The 11,506-nt window shown below is 64.7% G+C and overlaps 1 protein-coding gene across 1 annotated transcript; it reads right to left on the bottom strand.

The window, feature by feature from the left end:
* Nucleotides 1–897: 897 nt before the first annotated feature.
* Nucleotides 898–10,232, bottom strand: PGAP6 (post-GPI attachment to proteins 6). Its single transcript, XM_047781118.1, has 13 exons — nt 10,076–10,232; nt 6,468–6,645; nt 6,192–6,384; nt 5,933–6,060; nt 5,473–5,741; nt 5,072–5,391; nt 4,447–4,537; nt 4,251–4,374; nt 3,768–3,904; nt 2,883–3,061; nt 2,661–2,807; nt 1,618–1,734; nt 898–1,315 (listed from the first exon to the last, which is right to left on the bottom strand). The coding sequence occupies exons 1-13, from the start codon at nt 10,215–10,217 to the stop codon at nt 1,019–1,021; spliced, it is 2,322 nt and encodes a 773-aa protein (XP_047637074.1). The 5' UTR covers nt 10,218–10,232; the 3' UTR covers nt 898–1,018.
* Nucleotides 10,233–11,506: the final 1,274 nt, after the last annotated feature.

Raw genomic sequence — 11,506 nt, 5'->3', positions numbered from 1 at the left:
TGGAGAATGCTACGGTGGCCAAGTGCTGGGTAACTGCGGGTGTGGGAAGCCTCCCGGGAGGCCATATCCTGGATGGGACTCGGAAGGCAAGATGCCAGGTCCAGAGGTGAGAGGGCTGCTGCCCCCCACCCACCCTGGGCTCAGCACCCTCACACTGACAGTGGCCCCCCGCAGCCTACCTTAGGGAGGGCCTCCTGGGGCAGTCAGCAGCCCTTACCCTGCTTTCACCACGAGAGAGGTTAGGCCAGGTCCCCAGGAGCCCCCTCTGCAGACACGTGTTTGGGCGAGGGCAGGGTGGCCACCGTCCCCTTCTCTTCTCAAGGGGGTGCTCACTAGACAAGGGCCTAGGAACCCAGAGGGCGGTGGGGTAGAGTTGGGACAAGGTGTGCCCTGGGAGCCCAGCACTCCCAGAGCATCTTGGAGCCTCCTCCCCACGAAGGCCTCCCAGTTTTGGAGCCAACGTGAAGGGGTAGGGGTGGCCGGCCAGCCTTCCCCATGCCCTCGAGGCAGCTGGCCCTTAGGCCACCCAGTGCCATCAGCTCCCTTCTGGGCACAATCGCCCCTTCCCGTGGCAAATGTATCAGCGGGGGGCATCCTGTTGAGGCACAAGGGGTCAAGGAGCCACGTGGCGGCACAGCTACCAGCCTAAGTGCCAGAGCACAGCCTCACACAGGAACAGGGCGACACAGCCATCTTACTCTGTTTCCCTCCAACCATCTCCAGGCCAGCAGACCACAGGGGCTTCCCCACTTGGTACCTGTGGTCTCCAGGCAGCCAGGGCCAGGCCTCAGGAGCCATTGCAGACACCCGCTGGGCCCTGCAGAGGGACCAGGTAGTTGGCAGCCAGTAGGCACAAGGGAGCTGGGGGTGTGGCCTTGCCTCCGGAGGAGGAGGAAGTGAGAGCACAGCAGTGCAATTTTATTCAGCTGGAAATCCATCTGGACAGGGTCCCTCTCCCCTGGTCCTGCCCCTGGCCGGAGAAATCATCAAAGCCGCAGGTGTCCCCAAGCGGGCCACATCATGTCACTGTGTACAGCTCTTCCTGGCGGTTCCTGCAGATATCATAGTGGCAGGTGAGCTTCTGGGAGCATGCCCAGGGCTCGGTGTGTTGGTCCCTTGGTGGCAGCAGGAACGCAGCGCTGCCAGCCAGCAGCATGTGCCAGATGCTGTGGGTGTAGTAATAGTTGTCACTGGTCATCATGGCGGTGTAGATGGCAATGGCCACAGCGGCCATGGCGATGCCAGGCAGGAGGTAGAAGACCCAGCGCTGCCAGGAGGGCGGGTAGCAGCGGCGTCGGCGCCCGCAGCGGTACACCTGGAGGAAAGCACTCGCGTGTCGGCACAGGGGCTGTAGCCAGGGCTCCCAGGGGCCCGCCCAGGTCTGGGAGGGTGGGCTGCTTGGTGGGGGTTCGAGCGCACAAAGACCTGAGGGTCCCCAGGCCCAGGCCTCAGGCATGAAGCCACAGGGGGCCCTCCGCAGATGCGGAGGGTTCGGGCCCAGGACCCGGACCATGGCCCGAAGGCGGGACCAGGCCCTGTCCTCCTCTATGGCTCGTGTATCCCGATTGCCAGGGCACAGCGTCTGGGCAGCACCACAGCCCTGCCCCAGCCACTTACCCACATGGTGACCATAACCACAACGGCAAAGAGGCACGGCCCCAGCATGTTCCAGGCGGCCCTGCGGTCCAGCTGCAAGGACATGGCGAAGACCAGGGTGCCCAGGAGAAACAGAACCTGGGTGACACACAGGGAAGGCCGCAAGTTCGCGGGAGACAGGCGGACGGCACACGGCTCAGCGGGAGCAGGTGGAGTGGCCCTGCCGCCATCCCATGCCCCCGTGCCCAGCTGGCAGAGCAGGCGAAGTCTGCCCCTCCCCCAGCCCCCGCATGGCTGGGATCCATCCATCGCCCAAGGCTGTCCACAGGCGAATTTCTGTCTGAGGCACGACCTTGGCAGGCAGGGCACCAGGACACGCGTTTCCATCAGGCTGGCCCAGCTACAGTGGAAATGCCCCCAAAGGGTCCTCGGCCTCAGGGACTCTGACGGCACAGCTGGGGGCTTCTCAGGGAGGCAGGCCCAGGGCTGGAGGCCAGTCCTCCTTTTTCTTTTTTGATTTTTAGGGTGGCATCCGCAGCATGTGGAAGTTCCCAGGCCAGGGATCACTGGATCCGAGCTGTGTCTATGACCTATACCACAGCTCACGGCAATGCTGGGTCTTTCAACCCACTGAGTGAGGCCAGGAATCGAACCCGCATTCTCACAGATACTAGTTGGGTTCATTACCACTAGCCACAACGGGAACTCCGAAGAGGGTTTTTTTGTTTTGACTGCAGTGTGCAGTGGCTTAACGCGGGATCTCGGTCCCCAGACAAGGATTGAAGCTGGGCTGCAACGGTGAAAGCACCGAATCCTAACCACTAGACCACCAGGGAACTCTCCAGGCCTCCTCTGTGAATGGGCCTTGCATGTCTCACCTTTCCCTTCCTGGCATCCTCCGAGCAGCCAGCACGGTTCCCAGAGGCAGCCTCCGCCCATAAGGACCGGTCAAAACCAGAGGCTTCTCAGGGCAGCAGCTGAACCCCCTTTCAGTCTCCCCCTCCACATGCTGTGCACAGGGGGCCGCCGCTCCCCCTGAGCCAGAAGGTCAGGAGGCCACTTACGTATTTCGGGGCTGCCTTCAGTCTCGCCATGCAGAGCACGGTGACCCAGACGGACACCCCAGAGCCCAGGAAGTCACAGTACTGCAGCGTGTCATAGTTGAGGATACACAGCACGGCGTCCCCCGGCTGGTCACAAGCGTGGTAGAACTGCAGGGCGGGGCGATGAGTGGCAGGCAGCCCTCCCCCCAAGCCCACCCACCCCGGGGAGCGGGGCAGGGCTACCGTGGAGAAGAACATGGTGTAGGTGTAGACAGCGGCCTCCACCAGGAGGGAGCGATGCACGGAGACGGCAATGGGAGCCAGGAACATGAGGTTGCTGAGCGTGAGCAAGAGGGCGGCCACCCTCTGCTGGGCCAAGGTCTGTGCAGTGCTGTTGTCTGTGCAGCTCCACCCGCGCCAGCCTGTGGGCCAAGGTGACACTGCGGGGCTGAGGCTCCCACCCCTCGCCCAGGGCCCTGCAGAGAAGCCCCTTCCTCACCCCAGAGCAGGCTGGAACAGGTGTGCATTGGTGTGGGTGGTGGAGGCCCATGTGGGCAGAGAAAAGGAGGCACAGGTATGGGCAGGTGAGGCAAGGTGTGGGCAGACCTGAGCAGGTGCAGGCAGGAATGGGACAGGTGTGGGGCTAGTAGGGGCAGCTGTGAAACAGAGGCGGAACAGGTGTGGGGCACATGACGGTGGGTGTAGGCCAATGTGGGCAGGTAAGGGACAGGTGTGGGCAGGGAAGGGCAGGTGTGGGCAGGGAAGGGCAGGTGTGAGCAGGTGAGGGCAGGTGTGAGCAGGTGAGGGCAGGTGTGAGCAGGTGAGGGCAGGTGTGAGCAGGTGAGGGCAGGTGTGAGCAGGTGAGGGCAGGTGTAGGCAGGTAAGGGCAGGTGAGGGCAGGTAAGGGCAGGTGAGGGCAGGTAAGGGCAAGCGTGGGCAGGGGGGGCCAAGGTCAGAAGGTAGTACCATCTCTGGGGGCACCTCTCGGTACCCATGTGGGAGCTCGGTACCCATGTGGAAGGCGGCCTTTGCCCCTGTTCTTCGGGGGTGCTTCCGAACCCTGGCAGAGGTGGGCTGGGCTCCCAGAGGAAGGCATGAGTACGGGGAGACACCAGGACTGGCCCTCACCTGCTTTGCAGCTGCAGCCCGCATATAGGTAGCCGTGTCTGCGCAGCAGGAGGCACTGGCCGTAGGGTCCACAGTCGTCCAGGCAGGGCACCAAGTAGAAGCTGGTCTCCACAAGGACCGAGGCCTGCTCACACTCCCTGCGAGGAAGGGACCACGGGAAGGCTGGCCGTCACGCCCGCCACCTGCGGGCCAGTCCCCAGCACCGTTCCCACCAGGGTCCTGGACTATGAACCCAGAACCTGGATGCATGAGCCCTGGGGGCAGCCAGGGGCTCTGGGAGGCCAAGATGGCCAGCTCAAGGACCAGTCTGGGGGGCTGCGTCCCAGCTCCCAGAGCTGCCTAGCAGGGGTGGCCAGGCGTGGAGGCAGCTGGCCCGCATGGCTCACCCGGAATTGAGTCACTCCCAAACTAGGATAATGCGGACAGCCCCGTCCAGGGTCCCGAGGGCAACCCCTTGGGCTGCATGCCCCCAAGCGGACTTACTCAAGACTCTCAGGGCACATGAGCTGCAGGGAGAGATACCAGTTGTCTGTCTCTGGGTAGGGCACGATGAGGTTGGCCTTGTGAGACGAGGCACTCAGAGACAAGGGGTAGCCTTGGAAGAAGGCTGCAGGGGAGGGGGCGGTCAGGGCCGGTGGGAGGGTCCGCCCGCTCCCCAACCCCAACGCACCTGCCTTACCTGTGCTGCAGTTGAGCGAAGCGTTGAAGCCAAGGAAGGGCGAGGCGGCGGTCACGCAGACCCCCACCGAGGTGCGGTTGGCAATCTCGGTCTGGAAGGGAGGCGAGGCCACATCAGGCTCTGGCCTCCGTGGCTCCCGTGGCCCCTCCAGGCCTGGGACATCCAGCCTTTGACCCCACCTGCGGCCCCAGTGGCTCAGGCGCAGCCCTGGGCGGGCCTCCCATTCCTCAGACAGAGGCTAGTCTGGGGTCGCTTTGCTGCCCAAAAGGCTGCCCTGACCCAGTCTCTGCGCCAAAGTTGGCGCAGAAAGGCTGGAGTGGCATCGCTCCCGGTGGGCTGGGCTGGGTCCCAGGCCGAAATCTGAACAGGGCCTCGAGGCGCTGGCAGACAAAGGGAGTTCCCACTGTGGTGCAGTGGAAATGGATCCTACTGGTATCCATGAGGATACTAGTGGGCCGGGGATCTGGCGTTGCCATGAGCTGTGGTGTAGGTCGCAGATGCAGCTCAGATCTGGCGGGGCTGTGGCTCTGGTGCAGGCCGGCAGCTGCGGCTCCGATTGGACCCCCAGCCTGGGAACCTCCATGCGCCTCGGGTGCCGCCCTAAAAAGACAAAAAGGAAAGGTACCTTGTTGAGCTGCACGGAGATGGTGAGTGAGCCCCCGCTGTCCATGCCTGTGTTGAGATGCAGCCGCAGCAGTGAGGGCACATCTGACCACACCGGCACCGAGACCCGGTCCAGGAGCTGGAAGCGCGCAGACACCACGTCCATGTCCTCCCGCAGGACCGGGTAGTTCCTGAGGCAGAAGGGGCCGCCACCCGCCCCCTGGGTCCTGCCCAGATCTTGGCTGCCGGGGCTTGGGGGCAACAGACCAGAGAGGGCGCTGCTGCTCTGGTTCAAGCTGCTCTGCAGAAGGTGCTGGAAATTCAAACTCCATGGCCTGCAGGCTGTCAGGAGACATGGGGCTCAGCTGGAGAAAGGCCTGGGATGCAGGGCAGGGGGCAGAGCCGCCTCCCCATGTGGCCCACCTGTTAGGGCAGCTACGGCATGGAAAGCCACAGACACGTGGGGCCCTGCCAGGCTCTTGGCTGTCACTTGCAGCCACCGGTCCCAGGGCGGTGAGGAAAGCAGCAGGCGACAGGCCTGGGTACTGTTGCTGCAGGTGAGCACCTTCTGGAAGTTGCCAGGCAGGGTGGCCGAGCCCACGGTGAGGTGCACAGGGCAGCCCAGGCTCCCGTTGGCTGCACAGCCCTGAAGCTCCAGCCGCAGCTCCTGGGTGTACTCAGGGACGAAGACTCTGCAGCCGAACGGATACAGCCCCAGTCGGGCTCCGCAGTGCCAACCGCCCCCGCAGGGTTCGCACTCGGGGTAACCGTCGAAGGTGTGCGGCCCCCGCCTCTTGGCGGGACCCGGAAACCCCACCCTCCAACTTCTCGCCCGCACTGCCCCAGAGCCGGAGGCCCGGCCTCCCCCAGGGCCCGCACTCACTTGAGGTAGCTGGGGTGGGAGAGGAGGGTCTGGGCGAGGGGCACGTCGGGCTCCAGGACGGAGACCTCGACCACCCGTACAAGCAGCATGTCAGGCTGGAAGACGTAGGCACAGGTGGGAATGAAGCCCTGGGGGGAGAGCAGGTGCAGGTGGGGGCGGGGCGGGGCAGCCGCGCCCAGAACAGAGTCTGCGCTGAGAGGAGAGCGATGGGGAGCCCCCGTCTGTGCACCGGGGTCCTGCCCCTCGGCCCTCCCCTTACCTTCACCTCAATCTTGTGGGATGACGGGGGCAGGTGGGCGGCCACAAACCAGTCCCCGGGCGCTGGGTGAGAGATGTTCACGGAGGCATTGCTGTGCAGCATCTTGAGCAAGAAGGAAGGCTTCACGGAGGTGCCGTCGGGAAAGCTGGTGCCCAGTGGGTTGATGACCGGAGGGGCGCCGTAGCGGAAGTACCTGGAGGCAGGGAGAGTGGGGCGGACTCAGGCGTGCGCTGCGGGCACCTTGGGCGGGCGGCGGGCAGGCGGGCGGGCACCTACACGGTGATCTCCATGTTGGTGCAGGTCGGGCCACTGCCCCGGGACACCTGGAGCAGCCAGCGCAGCAGCACCGTGTCCGGGGGCACGCGGAAGTGGAAGAGCCTGGCGCTGCCATACCAGCTGTAGAATGCCAGCTTCTGGGGGGACTGTGAAAACTGCTCCAGCACCAGCCTGGTGTCTGCAGGAGAAGGCGCTGTCAGCCAGGGCCCAGGCCACCAACACCCCCCCTTCTGAGGAGCAGACGGAGAAAGGCAGAGGCCCTTCTGCCTGGCACGGCCCTAGAGAGAAAGGGTGAGGGAAGACCCGGGGCCTTGGGATGCCCGGCATGCCAACCCTGAGCTCGGAAAGGCCACTGTCTCCTCCAGGCCCTAGCGAGGGCCCAGGCCTCATGTATCAGCTTCCCGCTCATGTCCAGGCACCTGTGACCGCCCTCGCCATCCTTCTCCAGCCCTGCCCCAGGGATCTCCAGCTCATAGGCTCAGTCCCCATGGCCATTTCTCTGCCAGCTTTCCCAGATGGCCACATCGCACCTCCAGGCACCCCTTATCAACCAGCCCTAGAGCCTCCAACGCCTGTCAGCCCACTGCCTCCAGCCTTAGAAGCAGGTGAGCCCACTCAGAGGGCCCCTCACACTGCCACCCTGGCACACCCAGGGCTGAAGAATGGAGGCTGAAGGCACAGGAAGGGGTCAAGGTGGGGTGGGCCCACACCTGTCCTCACATCTGCCCCGAGCTCCAGGCACTGCTCCCACCCCCCAGGGCTCCCCAGCTCCAGGATCCTTGGTCCTGGCTGAGTCGGCTGGGTGAGTCTAGAGGCTGGCCACCGGCTCAGGCCAGGCCGATTTGGGACAGGGTCCCTTCTCACCCAGGGAAAAGGCAGGCGGAGACCCTGCAGGGAGGACCCAGGCAGGACAGCTGGCCCTGTGCTCCTAGGGGCACCTGCCCCTGCAGGGTGGCACAGGGACGAGACCAGGACCCACAGCAGACAAACAGCCCACACCCAGCCCCTGCCCCTCTATGCCCCAAGTCCTGGCAGCAGCTCTCGGGCCCCACCTCTGTGGCTCCCCTCCCCCCACACTCCAAACGTTTGCCGTTGCAGCCCACTTGGTACTTGGTCAGGCCAGCCTTTGACAGCCGACTCTGAAGGTCTTCCAGGACTCAGCTCCGAGGCTGATCAGGGCCCTCCTGGGAGTGTCCATTAACTGGCACAACTGGAACACGTATCCAGGGCCCATAGCATAGGTACCTGCCCCTTGAGTGGGTGACAGTGCCAACCTGGCGCCTACCCAGACCCTCCCTCTGGGCCTCCCACAGAACAGGTACCCTGTGGGCTCTCTGGGTCTTGGGGGCGGCCGACCAGGCCTGGGGTCCAGCCACGAGGCGCCAGGGCTACTTGGCAGAAAGCACGGCCTTGAGCTCAGTGTGACCATGGCTGTCCCCTCCTCTCTCTGAGTCCCAGCTTCCTTGAGAGTTAGCAGTGGCGGCAGTCAGCACCTCCCTCTGGGTGCCCCTCTCTCCATGGCTAATGTGCTTCCTGAAGCAATGGACTGTGGACACAGTGGGGTGTGGCCTCCCTCTGCTCCGAGCAGCAAGCCCAGGGTCCCTTTAGGTGGGCGGGGTGAGTAGGTGAGGGAACCAGGCGAGCCGCTGGCTTTCCTGCCAGCTTTCTGACCTTCCCGTGGAACCACCTTGAGAAAAGACGGCAGCCCAGCTGCAAAGCCCGTCTGAGCTTTGAGGAGCCAGTAGGGGCTGGGCAGGGCTAGGTGCCACACGGGACACACTCCAGGCTCTGCAGGTGTCTACTGGCTGCCGGGTCCTGGAAGACTAGGAGCCACTGAACAAAATTCCTCTGAGGCGGCTGCACCCACACGGCCCATGGTCACAGAGCCTTAGAGAAATAGTCAGCCAGCCTACCGGGCACCCAGCTTAGAGATGGGGCTGCGCCAGGGAAGTCACGCTGCAGTGTGCCACCCCTGATCTGAGAGGGGGCCGGGCCTTCTGGGCCCCCACCAGCCCTGGGCACCTGCCACCCAGCTGGTAGCTGTGAAGTCTCAGCAGGTGCACAAGAGATAAGAGAGGTCACTCTAGGACCCAATGGCCCCCCACTCCCAGAGCCAGAGCCCCTCCAGCACCCCACCCCCAGGTCTGCAGCTCCACCTCCCTGCCCCAAGACTTATCTCTGTGAATGTACCAGGCCATCAGCAGCCCTAATGCATGCCGAGCCGGATGTGGAAGTCACATTCCTGATATCAGGGAGCACCGGCCACACACACATCTGCTCTGCCCATGGCCCCCTCCAAGGACACAGGGTTGGGGGAGGAGAAGGTCCCTGAACCTGTCCTGGGAACCCTAGGGAGGACACCCTGTCCCACACCCTCCAAACCAGGACAGGCACCCGGTGCAGAGACCCTGCCCACTCACAGACCCCAGAAGCCGGGATCACAGAGCTGCCTGGGTCTTCAGCAGGCCTGGGAGCTGAGGGGCTGCCCCAGGTTTTCCATCTCTGTAAACTCCCCACCAGTGACAGCTCACCTAGCCCTCACCCTGGAAGAGGAGAAATTAAGGGTGGAGCTACCCAATGGAACGAGTTCATCAGGGCCTGATCTTGGGGCAACTGCCTTTCATTTCAAGTGGTGCCAAGCTCAGAACCCAGAGGCAGAGTCCTCAAAGAAACAGGAGCCTGGAGGAGCAAGATTTCGGAGAAGGGGGATGGCTGGGCGCCAGCCCCAGGCTGTGGTAGATAAGCTGCCTTACTGCCCAGCGAGGGCATCTGGGCCCTCCCAGCCCCGCCAGCCCTGGCCACGTGGCCCCATTGAGTCCAAGGCCACAGGAGTCAGGGGGTTTCCTCAGCATCCTCAGGTGTCCTGCGGAAGCCCAACGGTGGCGCCTCCTGGTCTAGCCACCTCCTCTGGCCTCCGTGAAAGGGAGTTAAAGTTCCCAAGCAATGCAGAGGTGCCCATTTCTCAGAGCCACTGGGGCCCACCCGGGGCCGCGGATCCGGGAAGCCCAGCCTCCCACAGGCAAGGCCAGCTGTGCAAAGTGGCTGCAGCAGGTTGGGGGTCGCTTCGGGAGGGGTGGGGCCATGACACCCTCCTGGGCTGCTTCTCCAGGGTCTAAACAACTTTCTCCGGCCTCTGTCCCTCTCCCCACCAGCGGGAGACCGCGGAATCCCACTGCCTGCCTTTCTTCCTAGGCGCTGGCAGCTTGGCTCTCAGCTCTCGCACTCCCAGAAGGGTCCCCTCAGCCGCTCCACCTCCGCCTCCCGGGGCGCGACGATCGCGCCCGACCTGAATGCGTTGGGAGGAGGAGGAAGGGAGGGCTGGCTGGCTCCAAGGTTCCCGTGCGGCCGAACCCGGCCCTGGGGACAGAGCAGGGGGCGCGAGCGTGCTTTCCACCCGACCTCTCTCACACGCCGAGCCCCACCAGGGGCTGCCCAGCGCCCCCAACCCGGCAAGAGGACCTGGGCCCAACGCCCGTGCCAGCTGAGTGCACAGGTGCCCCCAGGTGAGTCACAATGCAGACCCCGCCCCCCGGCCGCCCCACCCCCACCCCCACGCGCCCCTCCGCCCGCGTCCCGGGGACGGCGCCCGCGGGTCCGCGCTCGCTCACCGCTTTTCGAGCTGTCGCCGGCGGCGGCAAGCGGGAGCCGAGCGAGCAGCAGCAGCAGAAGCAGCGGCCCGGCCACCGCCAGCGCCGCCGCCGCCGCCGCCGCCGCCGCCGCGCGCCCGGCCCGGGTCCCAGCCCCGCCCATGGCTCCGCGCTCGGCCCCGCGCTACCGGGCCCGCGTCCCCGGCCGCGCACCCCCGCCGCCGCCTGGGCAGCCACCGCCGCCCCTGCGGCCGCCGCCGCCGCCTCTGCCCCGGGCTCCCATCGTCCGGGCTGGTCCCAGCCGCCGGCGCCCCGGGCACTTCCGCCTGCGAGGCCCCGCCCCGCCGGGAGCCGGGCCGGAGAGGGGCGCGGGGAGGGCGCGGAGACCACGGTCGGAAGGCCGCGGGGCCGGGGACCGTGCTGGGACCGGGAGGGCGCGCGAAGAAGATGGGTGGGAGCGAGGTCGCGGGCCGAGGGCGAACGCGGACCCGAGACCGATCGCAGGTGGGGGAGGGGGGGCGGGAGCAGACGAAGGGTGGCGGGACCCTTGGGGGCGGAGGATGGCGCGGGACGCAGGCGGCCGCGGGGGTCTCGGTTCAGAGGGGCCTGTCAGTGGGGCGCGAACTGGGACGCGCAGGAGATTGGAGGCGGCGGCCGAGCGCCCACATCCTTCCTGGATGCGCTGGGTTGACCCCGGGACGAGAGAGCCTGCGGATCACTGAGCCGTGAGCCGGCGCCGCGCGAAGCCCCGCCAGCCTGCGCTCGCTCCCGCCTCCCAGCGCGTCACACCGCAAACACGCTCCAAACGTGCGTGAAAACCGCACTGTCATGGAAAGAGGAAAAAGACTCCGGTTTGTACATCTTTCCCACGCTACTACGGTGGCGATTCTCGTTGGACGGGACTCACTCCTCAGCCTTGACGGCGGCGGCGGCAGCGGCGTAGATTCCAACAGATGAGGGAGTTCAGCGTGGAAAGGAAATGACGGGGCCTCCAAGGAAACTCTTGCACAGTCTGGGGGAAGTGAAGGCTTTTCTAAATGTGACGCTGGACACGGGACGCAAGGCCTGAAAATCAAAGTTTCCTGCAGAGCAAAACTCCCATCAAGTCAAAAAGCAAGCCAAAAAGCAAGTCAAAAAGCAAAACTCCCATCAAGTCAAAAAGCAAGCCAGCCACGGGAGGACATCCCAAAGGGCCGATCTAAATGCGATTGATAATATAGAGTTCCCACAAACAAGTAAGAAATCCCAGCTCTCCCACAGGAAGTGCCCAGAGAAGACTGAGAAAGATATGCAAACGAACAGCTCCTTCCTTAGAGAAATGCAAACAAGGAAGCCCGGAGAGGCCTTTTTTCTTGCACCGAACACCTCTGCAGAGATGTAAAAGTTTGAGCCTGAGGAAAGGGTGGGATTGGGTGGCGGGCTGGGCTGGGCGGAGCCTCACTTCATCTCCTG

The sequence above is a fragment of the Phacochoerus africanus genome, chromosome 5 (genome assembly GCF_016906955.1).
Source record: "Phacochoerus africanus isolate WHEZ1 chromosome 5, ROS_Pafr_v1, whole genome shotgun sequence".
Taxonomy (NCBI): Eukaryota; Metazoa; Chordata; class Mammalia; order Artiodactyla; family Suidae; genus Phacochoerus; species Phacochoerus africanus.
This window is presented reverse-complemented; position numbering and strand designations above follow the sequence as displayed.